Here is a 15482-nt window from a genome sequence, read left to right as displayed (position 1 = left end):
AAATGAGGGAGAGTTAAGTCTTCGTGACTCCGACAGTGAGGGCCAGCCTCTGGTCAGCATATTCTCTCCTCTCTCCGCTCGCCACGGTCTGCAGACTTCTGAGGTCACAGTATAAGGAGAGAGGAAGGGACAGGAGTATGGAAAGTTCTTTCTTGATAGTCCCATACATGGTCTTACGCGCTCTGGATCTGGAATAGGTTTAACACTCTCATGGGCATTTTGAAAACTTCCTTAAAACCTTTCCCTGTCCCGCTTCTACTCCCCCGCCCCCAGCTTTCGAGCTGTGAGTCCCTTGACCCCAAATGAATCAGAAGCCACTGGCTCTTTCCTCAGCTCCTAGAAAGTTCACCTCCTACAACCTTGTGCTGCAGTGCCATCAGCTCTCTGGCAGGCCTTTGGGACAGGATCTGAGGTGATCACACACCAGCTCCTTCATTCGTGTGGCCCACATCTGGCCGTGGGAAATATACACACACATTCCACATTCTGACAAGCCTGTAGGAGCAGGACAGCGGCAATTCCCACCACACTCAGGCCTACACCCCCACCACAAGCAGCACTTCTAGTCCCCAAGATCCAGAAGCCTTTGCCCCATCATGAGAGGGAGTACAGCTACGTCCCACACAGCAGCAGCTTGCTTTTGTCTCGCACTCTCTCTCCACCATCTCTAGCCAAAGCCACAATTGCCTGTGTGCACCAATCACCAGTCCACATCCTCCCAAACTCCAGAGGACTCAAAGCAAGCTCTCGGAGTGGTCCTGTTGAAGGACGCCAGCACTCTCTGGGCTTGGGAGAGTGTAGCTACTCCACCTGTCCCTTGTTGGGGGATCCCCATCACAGCCCCAGCCCTCGTCAAAGGAATATCACAAGTCCTCTATCTCCTCCATTTTCTCAGCCTTTTCTCTCCTACTATGGGCCAGTTGTCCAACTGGTTCTCAGCCACCTTTAAAAATCTGCATCATGGTCTATCAACGCTTTTTGGAATTTGATAGCTAACTTCTTTGTGTTTCAGCCAAAACATTAGTTTACCATCTTGACACATATACATATTCTTGATATATATACTTGACATATATACATATTCTCCAGCAGCCCCCTGGAATATGTCCTCATGTGTCTCATTGGCTAAAACATTGTCATATGGTCACCCCTAACTGCAAAGAAGGCTGGTCAAGTCAGAATCTAGGAAAGGGGGATGAGAGTGCCATGAATGGCTCTGACAGTTCAGATCCATCCCTGGAGCCTGAGCACATTGCTGCCGCCAAGAAAATCCGCATTCTGCTTTGAGCAACAGAGAAGCTGGAGGAGGGAAGGAGGTGGGTGCTAGAGGCTGCATAGTAAATTTACTGTTATTTGTCGCAATGGCCCTGGTTGATAAGATCCCACCTCTGAGTGGCCAACAATCCCTGCGACAGCTGTGTGGCCAGGGGTAACGAGTCAGAAAGGACAGGCCTTGCCTCAGTCCCTGACCTCTGCTCTGTCTGATGGGCAGCCTGTGTGGTCAAGAGCCCAGAGGCTAGAACAGCTGATGTCAAACCTGGCCAGCCACTTCCTAACTGAGTGGCCTCAGGCAATCCATCACCTCAGTGTCCCTCTTCTTCCACCTGAGTAAAAGGAGAATAAGAGTCTCACAGAGCTGCCCCCTTCCATCTCCTGCCTTGACTAAGACTCTTAGTTGCAAGTGGCAGAAATAAACACATACTGGCTTAGGGGAAAAAAGGTAGTTTATCAAATCATCCAGAGATAGGTGGCTGCCAGCACAGCAGGACCAAGGGTCAGACAGCCTCATCAGGCCTCCTGCTCTGCTCTGAGCCCCTGTGCTGGCTTTGTCTCACACACTCCTGCACACGGGTGCTCCCAGCTGCCTCAGACTTGGTTCCTTCGGCTCAACAATTCCCACACAAAAGGGAGTGTTTCTTCCCCTGTAGATCCACAAAAATTCCAGGCTTGATCCTGATGATGGCCCATCCCTAAACTATGTGCAAAGCCCCAGAACAGAGGTGAGCTGGTGACGAGGACTGGCTTCAGTTATGTGGACAAGGGGAGGCGAATGTAATTCTCAAGGAAGAAAAGGCAGGATGCTGTTGCCAGTAGAGGGAAAGGCTGCCAGGCAGGGGCAGGAAGGAGGGAGAACTGAGCAGGGAGCAGAGAGCAGTCCCAGGAGGCAGGAGTGAGCCCTGGGCTCTGGGACTCTGAGTGGTTGGCCACAGGATGGGACACATTGGAGCCAGCATGGTAGAGTGGGGGACAAGCAGGGAGCTTCTGACAAGGACAGATACTCCCTCCAAACTCGTGAAAGGAAGGGACTATAGGAAATTAATGCTGAGGCCACTAAAAGAGATGGTGCTGGTGGTGGGAAAACCCTTCCCCACCTCACAAAGGGACCTGGGGTGACCAGGGTGGGATTGACATAAATGTGAGAAATGCAGTCTTTGACGTGTTTCTCAGCATGGCCTTTATCCTGCTCTGGCCTCTGTTCCTAAATGATGAGAGATGACACTTCCTCAGATGGGGCTGATTCTTAAGGTTAATTGAAAGTGGCCTTTCTTGTGAATCATCCATTACACTGAATTATTAATCACCTGCAGGCATTTACAGGCCTTTCAACACTTGGACTTCCTGCAACCGTCCTCGGGAATGCTTTTGCCAATGGAAATATGACTTCCTTTTGGCCACGGAAAAGAGAAACCACGTCTGCTACTGTTTCCAGATTTCCCAGCTCCCAGAGACCCAGTAAGAAGCAAGATCTGAAAACAGGCAGCAGGGCCAGGGCTGCAGCCGAGCAGGAGGCCGCTCTGTCATGTGGAGTTGGCCCAGTCGCGGAGGTGGCTGAGTGTGGAGGGTACCCTGCCCTGTCAGGAGCCGGCAGGCCAAGCAAGACAGCTGGGGGCATAACAGCTGCAGGGCTACTGTGAAGGGGCACGTGACCGTGCTACCTGCCTGATTCTGGTCTTGGGGTCCGCTGAGAGCGCCAGGAAGCAGGAGGAAGGAGAATGTAAAGCATGCCTCCCAGACGGCTGTATGGACACTGCGTCAGCACAACAATGGCTCCAAAGACATCTATGTCCTAATTCCTGGAACCTGGGAATAGATTTCCTTACATGGCAAAAGGGACTTGCAGATGTGATTAAATTAAGGATCTTGAGATGGGGAGATTATCCTGGATTATCTGGGTGGGCCCCATATAATCACAAAAGTCCTTATAAGAGGGACTCAGAGAGACTAGAAAATGCTGCTGCTAGCTTTGAAGATGAAGGAAGGGGCTACTTGCAAACAGCTCTTACAAGGTGGGATAGGCAACCAAATGGATTTTCCCACAGCCTCCAGAAGGAATACAGCCCAGAAGACCCATTTTACTTTTCTGCCCTCCAGAATGGTAAGATAATAAATTTGTGGTTTTAACCGCAAAATTTGTGGTAATTTGTTACAGCAGCAACAGGAAATTAATACAGACATCCAACTCACACCTGAGGGGAAAGTTTTTAGGGGACCCAGGCCCCATTTCCTGAGACACCACCACCACTGCCAGCCCAGGGGAAACAGAGGTCAGGGCCCCAGGCTCTCCAGACCCTCCAGCCAATATGACTGAGGACAGGTTTGCAGGAGGAGAAAGGTGAGTGGGGAAGTGTCCTGCCCACAATGGGTTCCTAGCAGGGTGTGGGAAAGGAGCAGAGGGAGAGGTGAGGGGTAAAGAGGTGCAGTGTGGCCTTTTCACCACCTCACACCCATCCAGACCCCGGAAAGAAAGTAGCCATGCTTCCTCTGCATACAGAGGCCTAAAGCCCCCAGCCCCCGCCTCTGTGTGAAGGGGACCCCAGTTCCCCATGCACCCCGCTGCAGCTGCGTGTCATCCAGGGGTCAGGCTGTGCAGAGCCTCACCCACGCTGAAGGCCTGGGCCGCTTTCCATCTTGTCCACCCCGCCTCCTCTGTCGGGTGATAGGCACAGGTACTACAGGGGCGGGGGCCCAGACTGGGTTCCCCCCGCCACACACACATATTCCTTTTGTCCCCACTTACAGACGCCTGAAGGTCTCAGACGCTCCCACAAGAGTCTTCTGCAGGAAGCTGTGGGGGCGCCGCAAGGGTGCACACCCCCGACAGGGCACACTCAGGGTGGAAGCAGGCGCAGGACCTGAATGGCCCTTACCCGAGCCTCTCCATCAAGGCTGCGTCTACCAGCTTGGACTGGCGCGGCCCCTGTGGTCTAGTAATAATCACTATAATAACAGGGGCTGTGGGTGCAGAGGGGACCCAGGCAACGTCGCCCTCGGTCAGACACTCACCATAATAGGGTTGGCCTGTGCTGCGTCCCTCTCCCTTGGGCCAGTCACCGTTCTAAGTGTCTCTTAACGTCTATTAACCCTAGAGGGATTACTATTATTAGCCCAGTTGAGGAAGGTGAGCCCAGAGTGTTGAAGTACATTGTCCCAAATGGCGCAGGCGGCGCGTGGGGAGCCGGAGTTGGAACCCAGCTGGTAGGGCTGCAGCATCTGCGTTCTCCCGGCCTCATTATTCTGTCTGCCGAGACCGCGAACCAGAACACTTTCGCGGGCACCATGCGCGCAGGCGGGCAGGCGGGCAGCATCCGGCCCGGGGTAGGGCTCCCGGACGAAGCCCTAGGATCCCGGAGGCCCCTCGAAGCAGGGGTCACAGCGGGTGCTGAACCCCAGCCTCAGCCCGCGGAGGAGCTGCAGCAGGTGAGGCATTTCTAGACGGGCACGCGCCCAAGCCACCAGGTGTAACGGGCCAGGTAGCCCTCTATCAGACGAGGGCGGTGAAGGCTTCAGCTCTGTCCTCCGGGAAGGGGTGACCCTCGCACTGCGCCCCGCCCGCAGCCGCAGGGAACCCCGGGCGCCCGCCCCACTCGGAACCCTGCGGTTTCCGGGAGCCCTGGCTTGGCTCCGCGCCCCTCCTCTGCCACAGCCAAAGCCAGGGCCAGGCAGGGGCGGAGCTGCAGCCTCCCGGCGCTGGGTCCCTGTCCCCGCCGTCCACCGCCTCAGGGCCAGAGCGCGACCAGGGACAGCTCTCGCGCCCGCGCCGGCCTACGGCCCCTCGCCCAGCTTTAGCACCGTGGCCCGCGGCAGCCGCGGGAGGCAAGGAGACCGGCAAGACAGAGCCCCACGCCGCCCCCGACGGCCGGCCGGCCAGAGCAGCCCCATGGCGGGTGAGTGCCCTCGCCTCCCCGCCCTCGACCCCAGCGCGGCGCCCGGCCCCTTTGGCCACTTTCCTCCGCACCGCCGGCTCTCGCTGGGGCATCGCTCCTGCCCTACCCCAGGTTCCGAGCGGGGTGTACTGGAGAATGAGGCCGGCTCCTCGCAAACAGCTGCAGGTCAGGAGGTGTGGCGGTCTCCCCTTCTCACCCCCCACCCCCCACCCGGGTCCAGAGCCCAGAACCCAGAGCCCGGAACCCGCAAATCCCGCGCCCGCATGTTACCCAAAGGAGGCCCGTTCTTTGCCCAGCCGGGGCAGCGGGTGGGTGCGTGGGACTCAGCCTCCGACCACTCTCAGACGGCGCCGGATGAAGGCTCCCAGGTTGCTGCAAATGTGGGGCTTAGGTGTCAGCAGCAAAGGGTCCCTGGGTCTCCGTGTCTCATACTTGCTGCCCCCATCCTCGTCCACTACCTCTCCAGCGCCTCCCACCGACTCCCGACGCCCAGAACAGGGCTCACCTTGCTAGAGCGTTGAGGGAAGGAGCTGGTTTTGGAGAAAGTTACAGAATTCAAACACGAGTCCAGCCTGCCCGCAGGTTGCAGGACCCCAGATGACAGGGTCCGGGGTGCACCCAGATCACCGCTTCCTGGGCTTTCCTTAAGTGCACGGTGCCCACACCCAGCTCACCCTCAAGCCTGAACGGGCGCCCGGGGAAATGAAGGTTCTGCTAAGAGAAGGCTTCATTTCTACTCAGAGACACAAGGAAGTGGCTCATTTCAGCCAGAATCCCAAGTCCAGGACCAAAGGAAACCAGAAGGTGCTGCCCAAGGCCGAGGGACCCCAAGGGAAATGGCGTTTCCGCTGAGACCTAGCAGAGCCCAGCTCGCAGCCCCCTCAGCGGACCCAGGAAGCCTGCTTCTGTCTCACTCCTGGGGTCCAAATCAGTTGGGGGAAGGGGGGTGCCGCCCAAATTCTGCCCCCAGCAGGCCAGTGGTGAGAAGGGGCGTGGCTCCCCCAGGCATCACAGTTCTGGTGGTCTCCGCCCCCAGAGCAGGTGGCCCTGGTGATTGGGGGTCTCACTGGGGGGCTGCTGCTACTCCTGTTGATTGTGGTGAGCTGCTGTCTCTGGAAGAGGCTTTGTGCCAAGTTCCCCTATGAGGAGCTGCCGCGGGGGACCACAGCTGCCTCCAGCCTCCAGGGGAACAAGCTCTGCCCACTACATGCGGGGACCCAGACAAGCAGGTGAGGAAGGATGTGGGGCCCAGTGAGCTCCGGCCTTGCTTAGAGCCCTCCCTGTGGCGTTTCCCTTGAAGTGGGGTGGGCAGGAAAGTTGTGTTTATGGAGCACAACCTCTGTGCTCTTGCCATGCTGGGAGCTATCACAATGAAACCCCAGAAACCCATTGTCCAGCTGAGGGAACAGGCTCAGAGGACCTAAGTAGTAAGTGGGAGAACAGGCATTCAAACCCAGGCAGGCTGGCTCCAGAGGCTGTGTTCCTTCTCCAACTCGCCACTGCTGTGGGCAGACAGAGGTGTCGGCTCTGGTTGTGTGTGTGTGGGGTGGGGGGCAGGGGGAGTAGTGTGGAGCCAGAAAATGGTACTCTTGCCTCCTCCTGGCTCCCACTGGTTTTTCTTCCTCCAGCCCCTGGCACTCAACCCATCTGGGCTGAGTGCTCTGAGCCACAGGATTCACCTGCCACCTATATGTTGTCTCTTTGCCTCTGGACAGGCCACTGGGTGTGCCATTTGTTGTGCCCCCTTCCCTCCAAAGCCGAGACTGGCTGCCCCTGCACAGCAGAGAGTGGGCCCAGGTGCCACAGGGTCCCTGCCTAGCCCCGGAGCTCCTGCCCCACACCACTGGCAGCAACCTTGGTGAGTGTGCCCACCAGGGCTTGCCCAGGGCTCAGGGTCTGCTTAGGCCAGGGAAGACGCATCTGTTTTCACAAGCCTGACTCCAGAACACAGCCTGGATGGGCCCAGGGATGCCAGAACTGGCCAGTAACCACTCTCTCCAGGTACTTCGGGTTACCAAGTGCCTGCTGTACCCCAGCGCAGGCCAGATACGGCCTCATGTGCCATTTTGAAGTTAGACTTCACCACGCCTCTGTGGAAAGAGGGGCTATCACCCCATTTGATACGTTCATCAACTGAGGCTCGGAATGTTAACCATGCCTTGCCCAAGGTCACAGAGGCAATGAGCAAAAGATCTGAAGAATGCAGCCCTGGTGTTTGCGGGTACAGAACCTGTGCTGGGTCCAGGATGATGGGTGGGCTGATCCCCGGGGCAGAATAGCAGGAGGTGGGTGCACAGCTTTCTGTCCACCTCTTTATTCTGAAGCCCTCCCAAGAGACCTTCCCAGGTACCACCCAGTCATCAGCTCGGCCCTTCTAATTTGAAGAGGAAGAAAAGAGGCCATATTTTATCACTGAAACATTCTCTAAACACCACAGAAAGGGGCCGGCCAGGTGCTGGGTGCTGTGACACACCACACACACACCCCAAGTAGCCCCTGCCCGCTGAAGATTGGGGTTGACCACAGGGGACAGGAGTTGAGTGAATACTGCGGCCTCTGCTGGGCCCCAGAGAGGAGCAGGCCTGGATGTACGATGCCCTAAGTGCTGAGAAGGCCTCCTACAGGAACTGCACTGGAGAGGGGCTGTGTTTAGTCTGGAGACGAGAGTGGGGTAGATGTGGTCTGGAGAGGCCTCGTTGAGGCTCAACTAAAAAGGGATGGGCCAGAGGGGGTGGTGGTGAAGCAGAGAGCTTCCTGCCCCCAGGCCTCTACCTTCCTCTGGCCTGCCAGACCTCCCAGCCCCTGTGTTGTAGGAAATACGTGCATGGTGGGGACCATCAACCCAGAGCTGTACAAGTTCCCAGAGGACAAGAGTGAGACCGACTTCCCCGAGGGCTGCCGGGGGCGGCTGTGGTTCTCCGTGGAATACCAGCAGGAGGCCGAGCGGTTGCTGGTGGGCCTGATCAAGGCACAGTGGCTACAAGCCCCCTCAGAGACCTGCAGCCCCCTAGTGAAGCTCCACCTGCTGCCAGATGGGCGGCGCTTCCTCCAGTCAAAGACCAAACGCAAAACCGCCAACCCACAGTTTGACGAACACTTCATCTTCCAGGTATGGCCTCTGAAGCAAGCAGGGTCTGGGAAGGGGTAGGCATTGTGCAGGAGAGCCCCCAGCTTCCTGTGCTAGCCAGGACCCTGCAGCCCCCAGAAGCCCCATGCCACAGGCTCTGCTTTACCTCGCCTGCCAGGTCACGATCTATCAGAGCCCTGAACTCCAATGGCAGGGGCAAGGGAGAAACTTGAAAGGTGAGGGCAGAGGATGGGCTCCTCTTACCCAGCCTGTCTGGATAGGAGAGAAAAAGAAAATGCATTATAGAAGCACCTACTAAATGCTAGGTCCTAGCCCTTGGGGTGTGGAGGAAGCACCCCAAAGCCGTGGAGCACTATAGGGTTTCTGGCAAGGTTATCCCAGTGGGTGAGACCCCCTGGCTTCTTGGAGTGGGGACAGGAACTTGCCTATTCTGTCAGAAGCTGACGCAGGACCCAAGAACCATCCTGGGCATGTGGTACCTTTGCTGCATGGTGGGCCAGCTGGTACAGGGTCTAGAGATGCAGAAGCTATCGGGGCACTGAGCCAAGCTCACAGTGGCCTGGGAACCTGAGCAGGTGACGGGGGCCCTTATGGGAAACCAACCATCAAGAGCTGCCGAGAGGCGTTGGACAAACATTTTTAAGAGCTGGGCAGCAGGCTGGCTGACAAGGGAAGGCGAGACAATCGGCATCCGGGAAGAGTGTGATTGCAGAGGCCAGAGCCCTGATTCTTGCCTTCTTCCGGGGCTGAGAGCTGAGAAGAGAGGTGGCGCGGGGCCCAGACCCCGGCCATCCTGCTGGGCCAAGGTTGTGAGAATCCACAGGTGAACCCTGCTCTTGTTGAGACATCAAGACCCAGTTGCGCAGGCTGGCTGACGTCATGCTCAAATACTTATTTTTCTCCACTCGTTTTCTTCACTGTCCTATCCCTGCCTTAACTTGATCCTGGCCTCTCTATGCTTTAAGGGGGAAGGGAAAGGAGAGGAAGAAGAGAAGAAAATCAATATTTACTGACCACCTGCCATAGGTCACGCACTGTGATTGGGGTTTTACAACCCAGAGAGTAAGAACCATTGCCCCGTTTCTCAGGGAGGGTGGGGTGGTGTGCCCAACTCAGATACTGTGTTTCCCCGAAAATAAGACCCAGCCGGACCATCAGCTCTATGCATCTTTTGGAGCAAAAATTAATATAAGACCCAGTCTTATTTTAATATAAAACCAGGTCTTATGTAATATAATATAAGACCGGGTATAATTTAATATGATATAATTTATATAATATAATATAACTACTGGGTCTTATATTAACTTTTGCTCCAAAAGACACATTAGAGCTGATGGTCCAGCTAGGTCTTATTTTCGGGGAAACACGGTAGCAGAGACGGGCAGTTTCCCTGGGCTCCAGCGCGGGACTTCTCACACCTCCACGTGCAGGCATATCAGTGGGCAGTCCTGTGAAACAGTAGATTCCACTTCATGGGTCTGGAGTGAGGCCCAACGTTCTGAATTTCTAACAAGGATTCTGCTGGTCCTGGCCCAGTCTGCATGGCAAGGCTTTGGGTCACAGTCCCACCTCCCAGGGGTACCGGCCTCGCTGCTGTGAAGGGTCCTCAATGATGCCTGGATTTAGGGTGTGCAGGTCCCTGGTGGAGACACCCCTCACCATGAGCCCTTATGTCCAGAACAATGTCCCACACTATCCCATCTCTTGTCCCCACACCTGACCCCAGCCCAACCCTCATCTCCCCCAGGTGTCAAGCAAGAGCATCAGTCAGATGGTGCTGAGGTTCTCAGTGTACCACGTGGACAGGCAAAGGAAGCATCAGCTCCTGGGCCAGGTGCTCTTCCCCCTGAAGAACGAGACCCTAGCAGGCGACTATCCGCGCATTATCTGGAGAGACCTGGAGGCTGAGAGCCTGGAGGTAAAGGTCAAGGTCACCAGAAAAATGCAACCAAGGGTCAGACTACCGTGAGCAGCCAACAGGTGTGGCCCGGGACCTGTTGGCCCATCAGCCCTCAGCGTACTGCCCACCACCCTACAAGGGTGACTCGGGGTGGTGGGCCTGGGTGGGGATGGTGTGGAACCAGTCCTAGGCAGGGAGGGGCCACCTGAGGTTGTTTTGCCCTGGAGGTCAGATTGCCTGGAGCAACTTGAAAAATCCGTGTTTGGATCCCCATCCAGATCAGACAGCTGTGAAAGGCAACACCCCAAATGAACCTCAAGGAAAATGTTTACCCACTTTCCCCCAACCCCCGGGAAAGACCCTATGACTCACAATGGGCTTTGGAGTTCCCCAGATCTGGGTGTGAATCTTCAACGCTGGTCTTCACTGCAGTGTGATCTTTAGCAAGTCCCTTCAACTCTCCAGACTTTAGTGTCCCCACCTGTAAAGTGGCAGGTGGCGAAAAGGAGGGAGTGTGGGTACACACATAGGCCCCGTACCTGACTGCTGGGAGGAAGGAGACAGACCCTGGGGCCCCTCCAGCACTTTCCAGTGTGACAGGGTGCCTTCCTCTGGGCCTCTCTAGCCTCCCTCGGAGTTTGGCGACCTCCAGTTCTGCCTCAGCTACAATGACTGCCTGAGCCGGCTGACAGTAGTGGTGCTGAGAGCCAAGGGCCTCCGGCTGCAGGAGGACAGGACTTTTGCCAGTAAGCTTTCCTTCTGGGCCAGGGCCGGCCCTGTGAGCTTGGGGCCCGGCGCTGGAGTCTGACCCTCACCCTTGGCCATCCAGTTTCTGCCTGCAAACTGTCCATGGCAGAGCGCTGTAATCTGAGCCACGCTCTCCCTCTGTGGACCTTGCGGTATGAGAAACCGCTTCCTTATGTTGAATCCAAGGCTGCATTCCCTTGACCTCCAGCAAGACCTCCAAGGCCCCTGAGACCACGTCAGCCCCTCCCAAGGCAGCACCTTGGCTCCTTGAAATGTGCTGCCCACCCCCAGCCCTGCCCTTCTGTGAGGGGATCCAGTTCCTCCAAGGAAAGGCCCGAGGCTCCCTGTCCCCAGGGAGGGCTGCCCTGCACACGGGCATGTCACTCTGCTGGAAGAAGAGGCAGCCCAGGGCAGCAGGCTGCGTGGTGCTCTGCTTCCTCCAGCCTCCTAGGACCCAGCCTCTGGAGGAGCGGAGGCCCTGCACTTGCTCACCCACCTGTCCTGCCCCTTGTGGGCCCCCAGCAAGGTGCTGGTTGTCTGCCACCTGTGTGTCTGCATCTCAGTCCCCATAAGCAAGCTGGCGTTCAACCTTCCACTGCAGAGCCAAGACCCATCCGAGCCCTCCCCCCAAAACTTGGCTCTCTGAAGGAGAACGTGTTTAAGGGGCCCCAGGGGGCCTGAGCACCCAGCAGGCAGGCCACCTCCCCCACAACCCTGTTCCGATGGGAGGGACAGATGTGTGGTGCCAGGCTGTGGTAAACAAGCACTAGCCGAGCTGTGGGTAGTTCAGGAAGCAGAGAGGAAGGAAGAGGAAGGGAGCTGAGCGTTTCCTCGGCGCTAAAGCGGTACACTAATCAACCCGGTTTCCTCTTATCACGCCCTCTGGCTGCAGCGGCTGTGAGTAATGGGGTCCTGGCACCCGGGTGGGCATGTGCCTCCAGCCACCCTTCCCATGGGCCAGAGGCTGGACCCCTGCCCGCCTCTCCCAGTCTACAGTCTGCACTTGCCCCTCAGGTGTGTATGTCAAAGTGTCCCTGATGAACCACAACAAGTTTGTCAAGTGCAAGAGGACTTCGGCTGTGCTGGGCTCTGCCAACCCTGTGTATAGCGAGACCTTCATCTTCAAGGCCGAGCCCACCGAGCTGGACACTGCCAGCCTCTGCCTGACAGTGCTGCAGAGCACCGAAGGGGACAGTAAGGCTGCTTCCCCACCTGCTGGTTGGTGGGGCAACAGGCAAAGGAGGGGCTGCTGAGCATTCAGGCAGTGTGGACACTCAAAGGAAGCTGTATAGTTTCTGTTCTCTGTCTCAGGAAACTAGTGCTCAGAGAGGCTGAGACATTTGCCCAAGGACACAGAGCTCACTAGTGAGAGAGCTGGGATACACATCCAGCTTTATTCTAGTTTGACTTTCTGTGGCACCCTAGAAAGAGGATGGCCTCTGCCACCAGCTCCTGGGGCAAATCAGTGTGGCCAAGTGACCTGATGTCATGTGTCACTGTGTGTCCTGCATTGCCTCATGCCTTTAGACAAGCCTTTAGGTCCTGGGTAAGGTTCAGGGTGGACGACAGGGTGGAGTTGTCCCAGCCAGATCTCCACACTGCCCCCTACCCCAGTGTCCACTGCCACTGTCTGGGGAAGCAGAGCTGGCTGGTCTCATGGACCAGAGCTTAAGACCCTTCTCCATTGTGACAGATGGTGGGTGAAAATTGTGTTGAATGTTCCCCCTGAATGTATAAGTGAGCTGATGGAAGAGGGCTTCTTTCTAGAGGGGCCTCTTTCTCCCTCAGCTCTCTGACATGAGGCCGGCTTAAGATGGCCCCAGGAGGATAGGGTCAGAGTGGGTACACCTAAAGGGCAAGGTGTCCACCTGGGCTTCCTTCCTTGCCATCTCCAGTTCCAGGACCTCTTTGGAGGCCATCAGCTCTGTGTTTAAAGAGGGAGAGGGCTGGCTACTTCCTTGAAGGGCAGGAGTGAATGGGGGGCGGGGGGCAGGACGACGCATGCCTGGGGTGGCGTGGCTTCTGTGCCTCTCTGCCCAGAGTAACACTGCTTTCTGTCCCTGCAGAGAGCCACCAGGTGGGCCGGGTGGTGGTGGGCCCCTACATGTATGCCCGTGGCAAAGAACTGGAGCACTGGATGGAGATGCTCAGCAAGCCCAAGGAGCTAGTGAAGTGCTGGCATGCCCTTTGCCATGCCACGGAGTCCTGAGGCAGTGACCTCGGTCATCCTCAGTAGCCCGCTCTCCCACCACCATGTGTGACAGCCAAAGGCCTGCATGCTTCTTCCAGAATCTCACTGGGCTGCTAAGCCAGCCAGCCCATGCCAGGGGGACTTGCGTGCTGATGTACAGGAGAGAAAAGGGGCAAGAGAGCCCTGGCCTGCGTCAGCAGTGTGGCCGCTCACCAGGCTGAGAGAGCCTCCCAACTCACTCTGTCTTTCTTCACCCACGGGGCTGCCTCGGCTTGCAGTCCTGGCTCCTGGTCATCACAGTCCCAATTTGCCTGGCATGCGGAAGAAATGGTCTGTTTAGCGACAGCATGGATGTGTCTGCTGAGTGGAAGTGCAAGGGAAACTCGGGTTTCACCATCTTGGAAAGCCAATGACGTGTTGACGCTAAAGCTGCAGTTTTTCGGCTATGGTTTCTCTGCCTTCTTCCTAGCGGAGAGAAAAATTACCCTGGGGGACATAAGAGGAGGAGGGACCACCCCCCTAAGCACTTATTTCTGTTGGTCCATAATAAAAAGCACAGTCTCAGAATGGGGTTCTGTGTGGAGTTGTGGGACAGTCCCAGGGTGTCTGGGCCACATGGCGTTCCTACAGCTCAGGACAGAAAGCTCCTGTGGATGGGGACTCCCTGCCTTCAGGGCTTGTGGGAGAACACGGTGAGCAGCCTGCCAGGCACCCAGGTTCTCGGCATCAGGTCTCTGTGCCAGCTTGGAAGGGCCGCATCCATGTGTTAGGTCTCTCCCTGCGGCTATGACAAATCCTGCCCCCACGCCGTGCCAAGTCTCGCCCACAGCCTGCCCTCCCGGAGCCCACACCTCACCCTCCCTGCTCGTTCCTGTGGTCTCCCTGGTTACGCCCTTCCGCTCCTGGGGCACTCACTTTCGACAGCAAATGGTGAAAATCCATGGCCAAAACGTAGCCCATGGAGCCGAGAGCTTTGCCTATAAATCTTGCAGTTCCATTATGATTATTGTGCAGTGGTAGGTGTAGGTGTAAAATCATTAAAGTGGAAGCTCCCACAAACCATGGTCTTCAACCACCGTGAAGTTGTGCTCTAGGTAATGAGCAGGCATTTCACTCGTCACTGTTACTTAACAGACGGTTTGCATTTTCACCCTAATGCTGTTGAACCTGCAGCGTCAACACATTGTTATTGTATAACTAGAACAAAAGTTTAAACCGGCGTCATCTCTTTTCTTATGCAGTGAAGCAACTTCAGCAAAAGAGAGTAGTGAACCTTGTACTCGGCTTCTGCCCCTTTCACCTGACTTCCAGTCTCAGGCCAAGCACCAATACAAGCTTTCCCAGCAGTGGTCCGTACAGACAGAATATCTGTCCGTGCATTCTCTCACTTATTTCACGTGCACACGTTCAAGGTAGTCCATACTCCAGCCACTTTTAATTAGTGTCGTAGCTCACACATAACGAGTTCTCTATATGTTTTTATAGCAGGTTACCCAGGGTCCTGATACAGTAGATGCCAACCACCACCACATTTCAAGGCGAGACTCATGCCTATCGGTGGCCTTTCCAGGGCCACTTGGAAAAGCTGGAAAGCATCCCTTTCGCAGGACAGAGTGGACTGGTGTGTCCGACTCTCAGCTGATAAAACTCAGTGGCAAAAGACTGGCAGGCTCTCTGCTCTGATGGGGAGGAAGAAGGGCATGCTGTGTTGGGGTGGCCCCCGTCTACAAATGGCCAGCCCAAAACATAAACAGTGCTCTTTACAGACCAGAGAGAGCCAGCCTGGATTGTCTCCGATCCTGTCCACAAGGTGACCCCACAGAAAGAAGCCCTTGGCATTTCCATACAACATCTTAGGATCAGCTTGTCGATTTCCACACCAAAAAAATACTACGATTTAAATGTATCTCACTGAGTGTATAGACCAGATTGGGGACCACATGACACTTGCAATATTCAATCTTTGATCTATTACCAAGGTGTATCCCTCCATTTGTTTAAGTCTCTTGCAAGTTTAATTAGAACTGTTTTGTGGTTTTCAGTGTTCTCGCACATGTTTCATTAGATTTATTCTTAGGTGTTTTTATGTATTTATTGCTAGTATATAGAGATTATATTGATATTTTTGTATGTTGGTGTCATATCTAGTGAGTGGCCTTGCTAAAGTCATTTAAATTGTAGTAGTTTGTCAGTAGACTCTTTGTATTTTCTTTGTATGTATTCATGACATCTGCAAATGATAGTTTTATTTCTTCCTTTGCAATCTTCATGCCTTCCTTATCTCTTGCCAAATTGTTGTGGCTGGGCGATCAGGCCAAGAAAAAGAGATGAAAGTCATCCAGGTTGTAAAGGAAGAAGTAAAACTATATTTGCAGATGACATGTTCTT

At 55.5% G+C, this 15482-nt stretch overlaps 1 protein-coding gene across 1 annotated transcript; it reads left to right on the top strand.

Moving 5' to 3' along the window:
• The first annotated feature begins 1361 nt into the window (after positions 1 to 1361).
• Positions 1362 to 14713, top strand: SYT15B (synaptotagmin 15B). The gene is made up of 11 exons (XM_033129981.1): positions 1362 to 1429; positions 2711 to 2842; positions 4368 to 4698; positions 4890 to 5165; positions 6171 to 6394; positions 6881 to 7023; positions 7979 to 8274; positions 10004 to 10174; positions 10782 to 10902; positions 11918 to 12097; positions 12970 to 14713. Exons 1-11 carry the CDS (start codon positions 1362 to 1364, stop codon positions 13110 to 13112), a joined length of 2085 nt encoding a protein of 694 aa, XP_032985872.1. The 3' UTR covers positions 13113 to 14713.
• Positions 14714 to 15482: the final 769 nt, after the last annotated feature.

The sequence above is a fragment of the Rhinolophus ferrumequinum genome, chromosome 16 (assembly GCF_004115265.2).
Source record: "Rhinolophus ferrumequinum isolate MPI-CBG mRhiFer1 chromosome 16, mRhiFer1_v1.p, whole genome shotgun sequence".
NCBI classification, from domain to species: Eukaryota; Metazoa; Chordata; class Mammalia; order Chiroptera; family Rhinolophidae; genus Rhinolophus; species Rhinolophus ferrumequinum.
Note: the sequence above shows the minus strand (reverse complement) of the source record. Positions and strands in the feature narration are given on the sequence as shown.

What these genes read in the sequence shown, in the direction of transcription:
- SYT15B (XM_033129981.1), top strand. Translation starts at nt 1,362, where the DNA reads ATGGCCCTGGTTGATAAGATCCCACCTCTGAGTGGCCAACAATCCCTG. An exon ending in GAGGTGGCTGAGTGTGGAGG is followed by an intron (nt 2,843 to 4,367) that starts GTACCCTGCCCT and finishes TATTAACCCTAG; the next exon opens with AGGGATTACTATTATTAGCC. An exon ending in ACGAACACTTCATCTTCCAG is followed by an intron (nt 8,275 to 10,003) that starts GTATGGCCTCTG and finishes CATCTCCCCCAG; the next exon opens with GTGTCAAGCAAGAGCATCAG.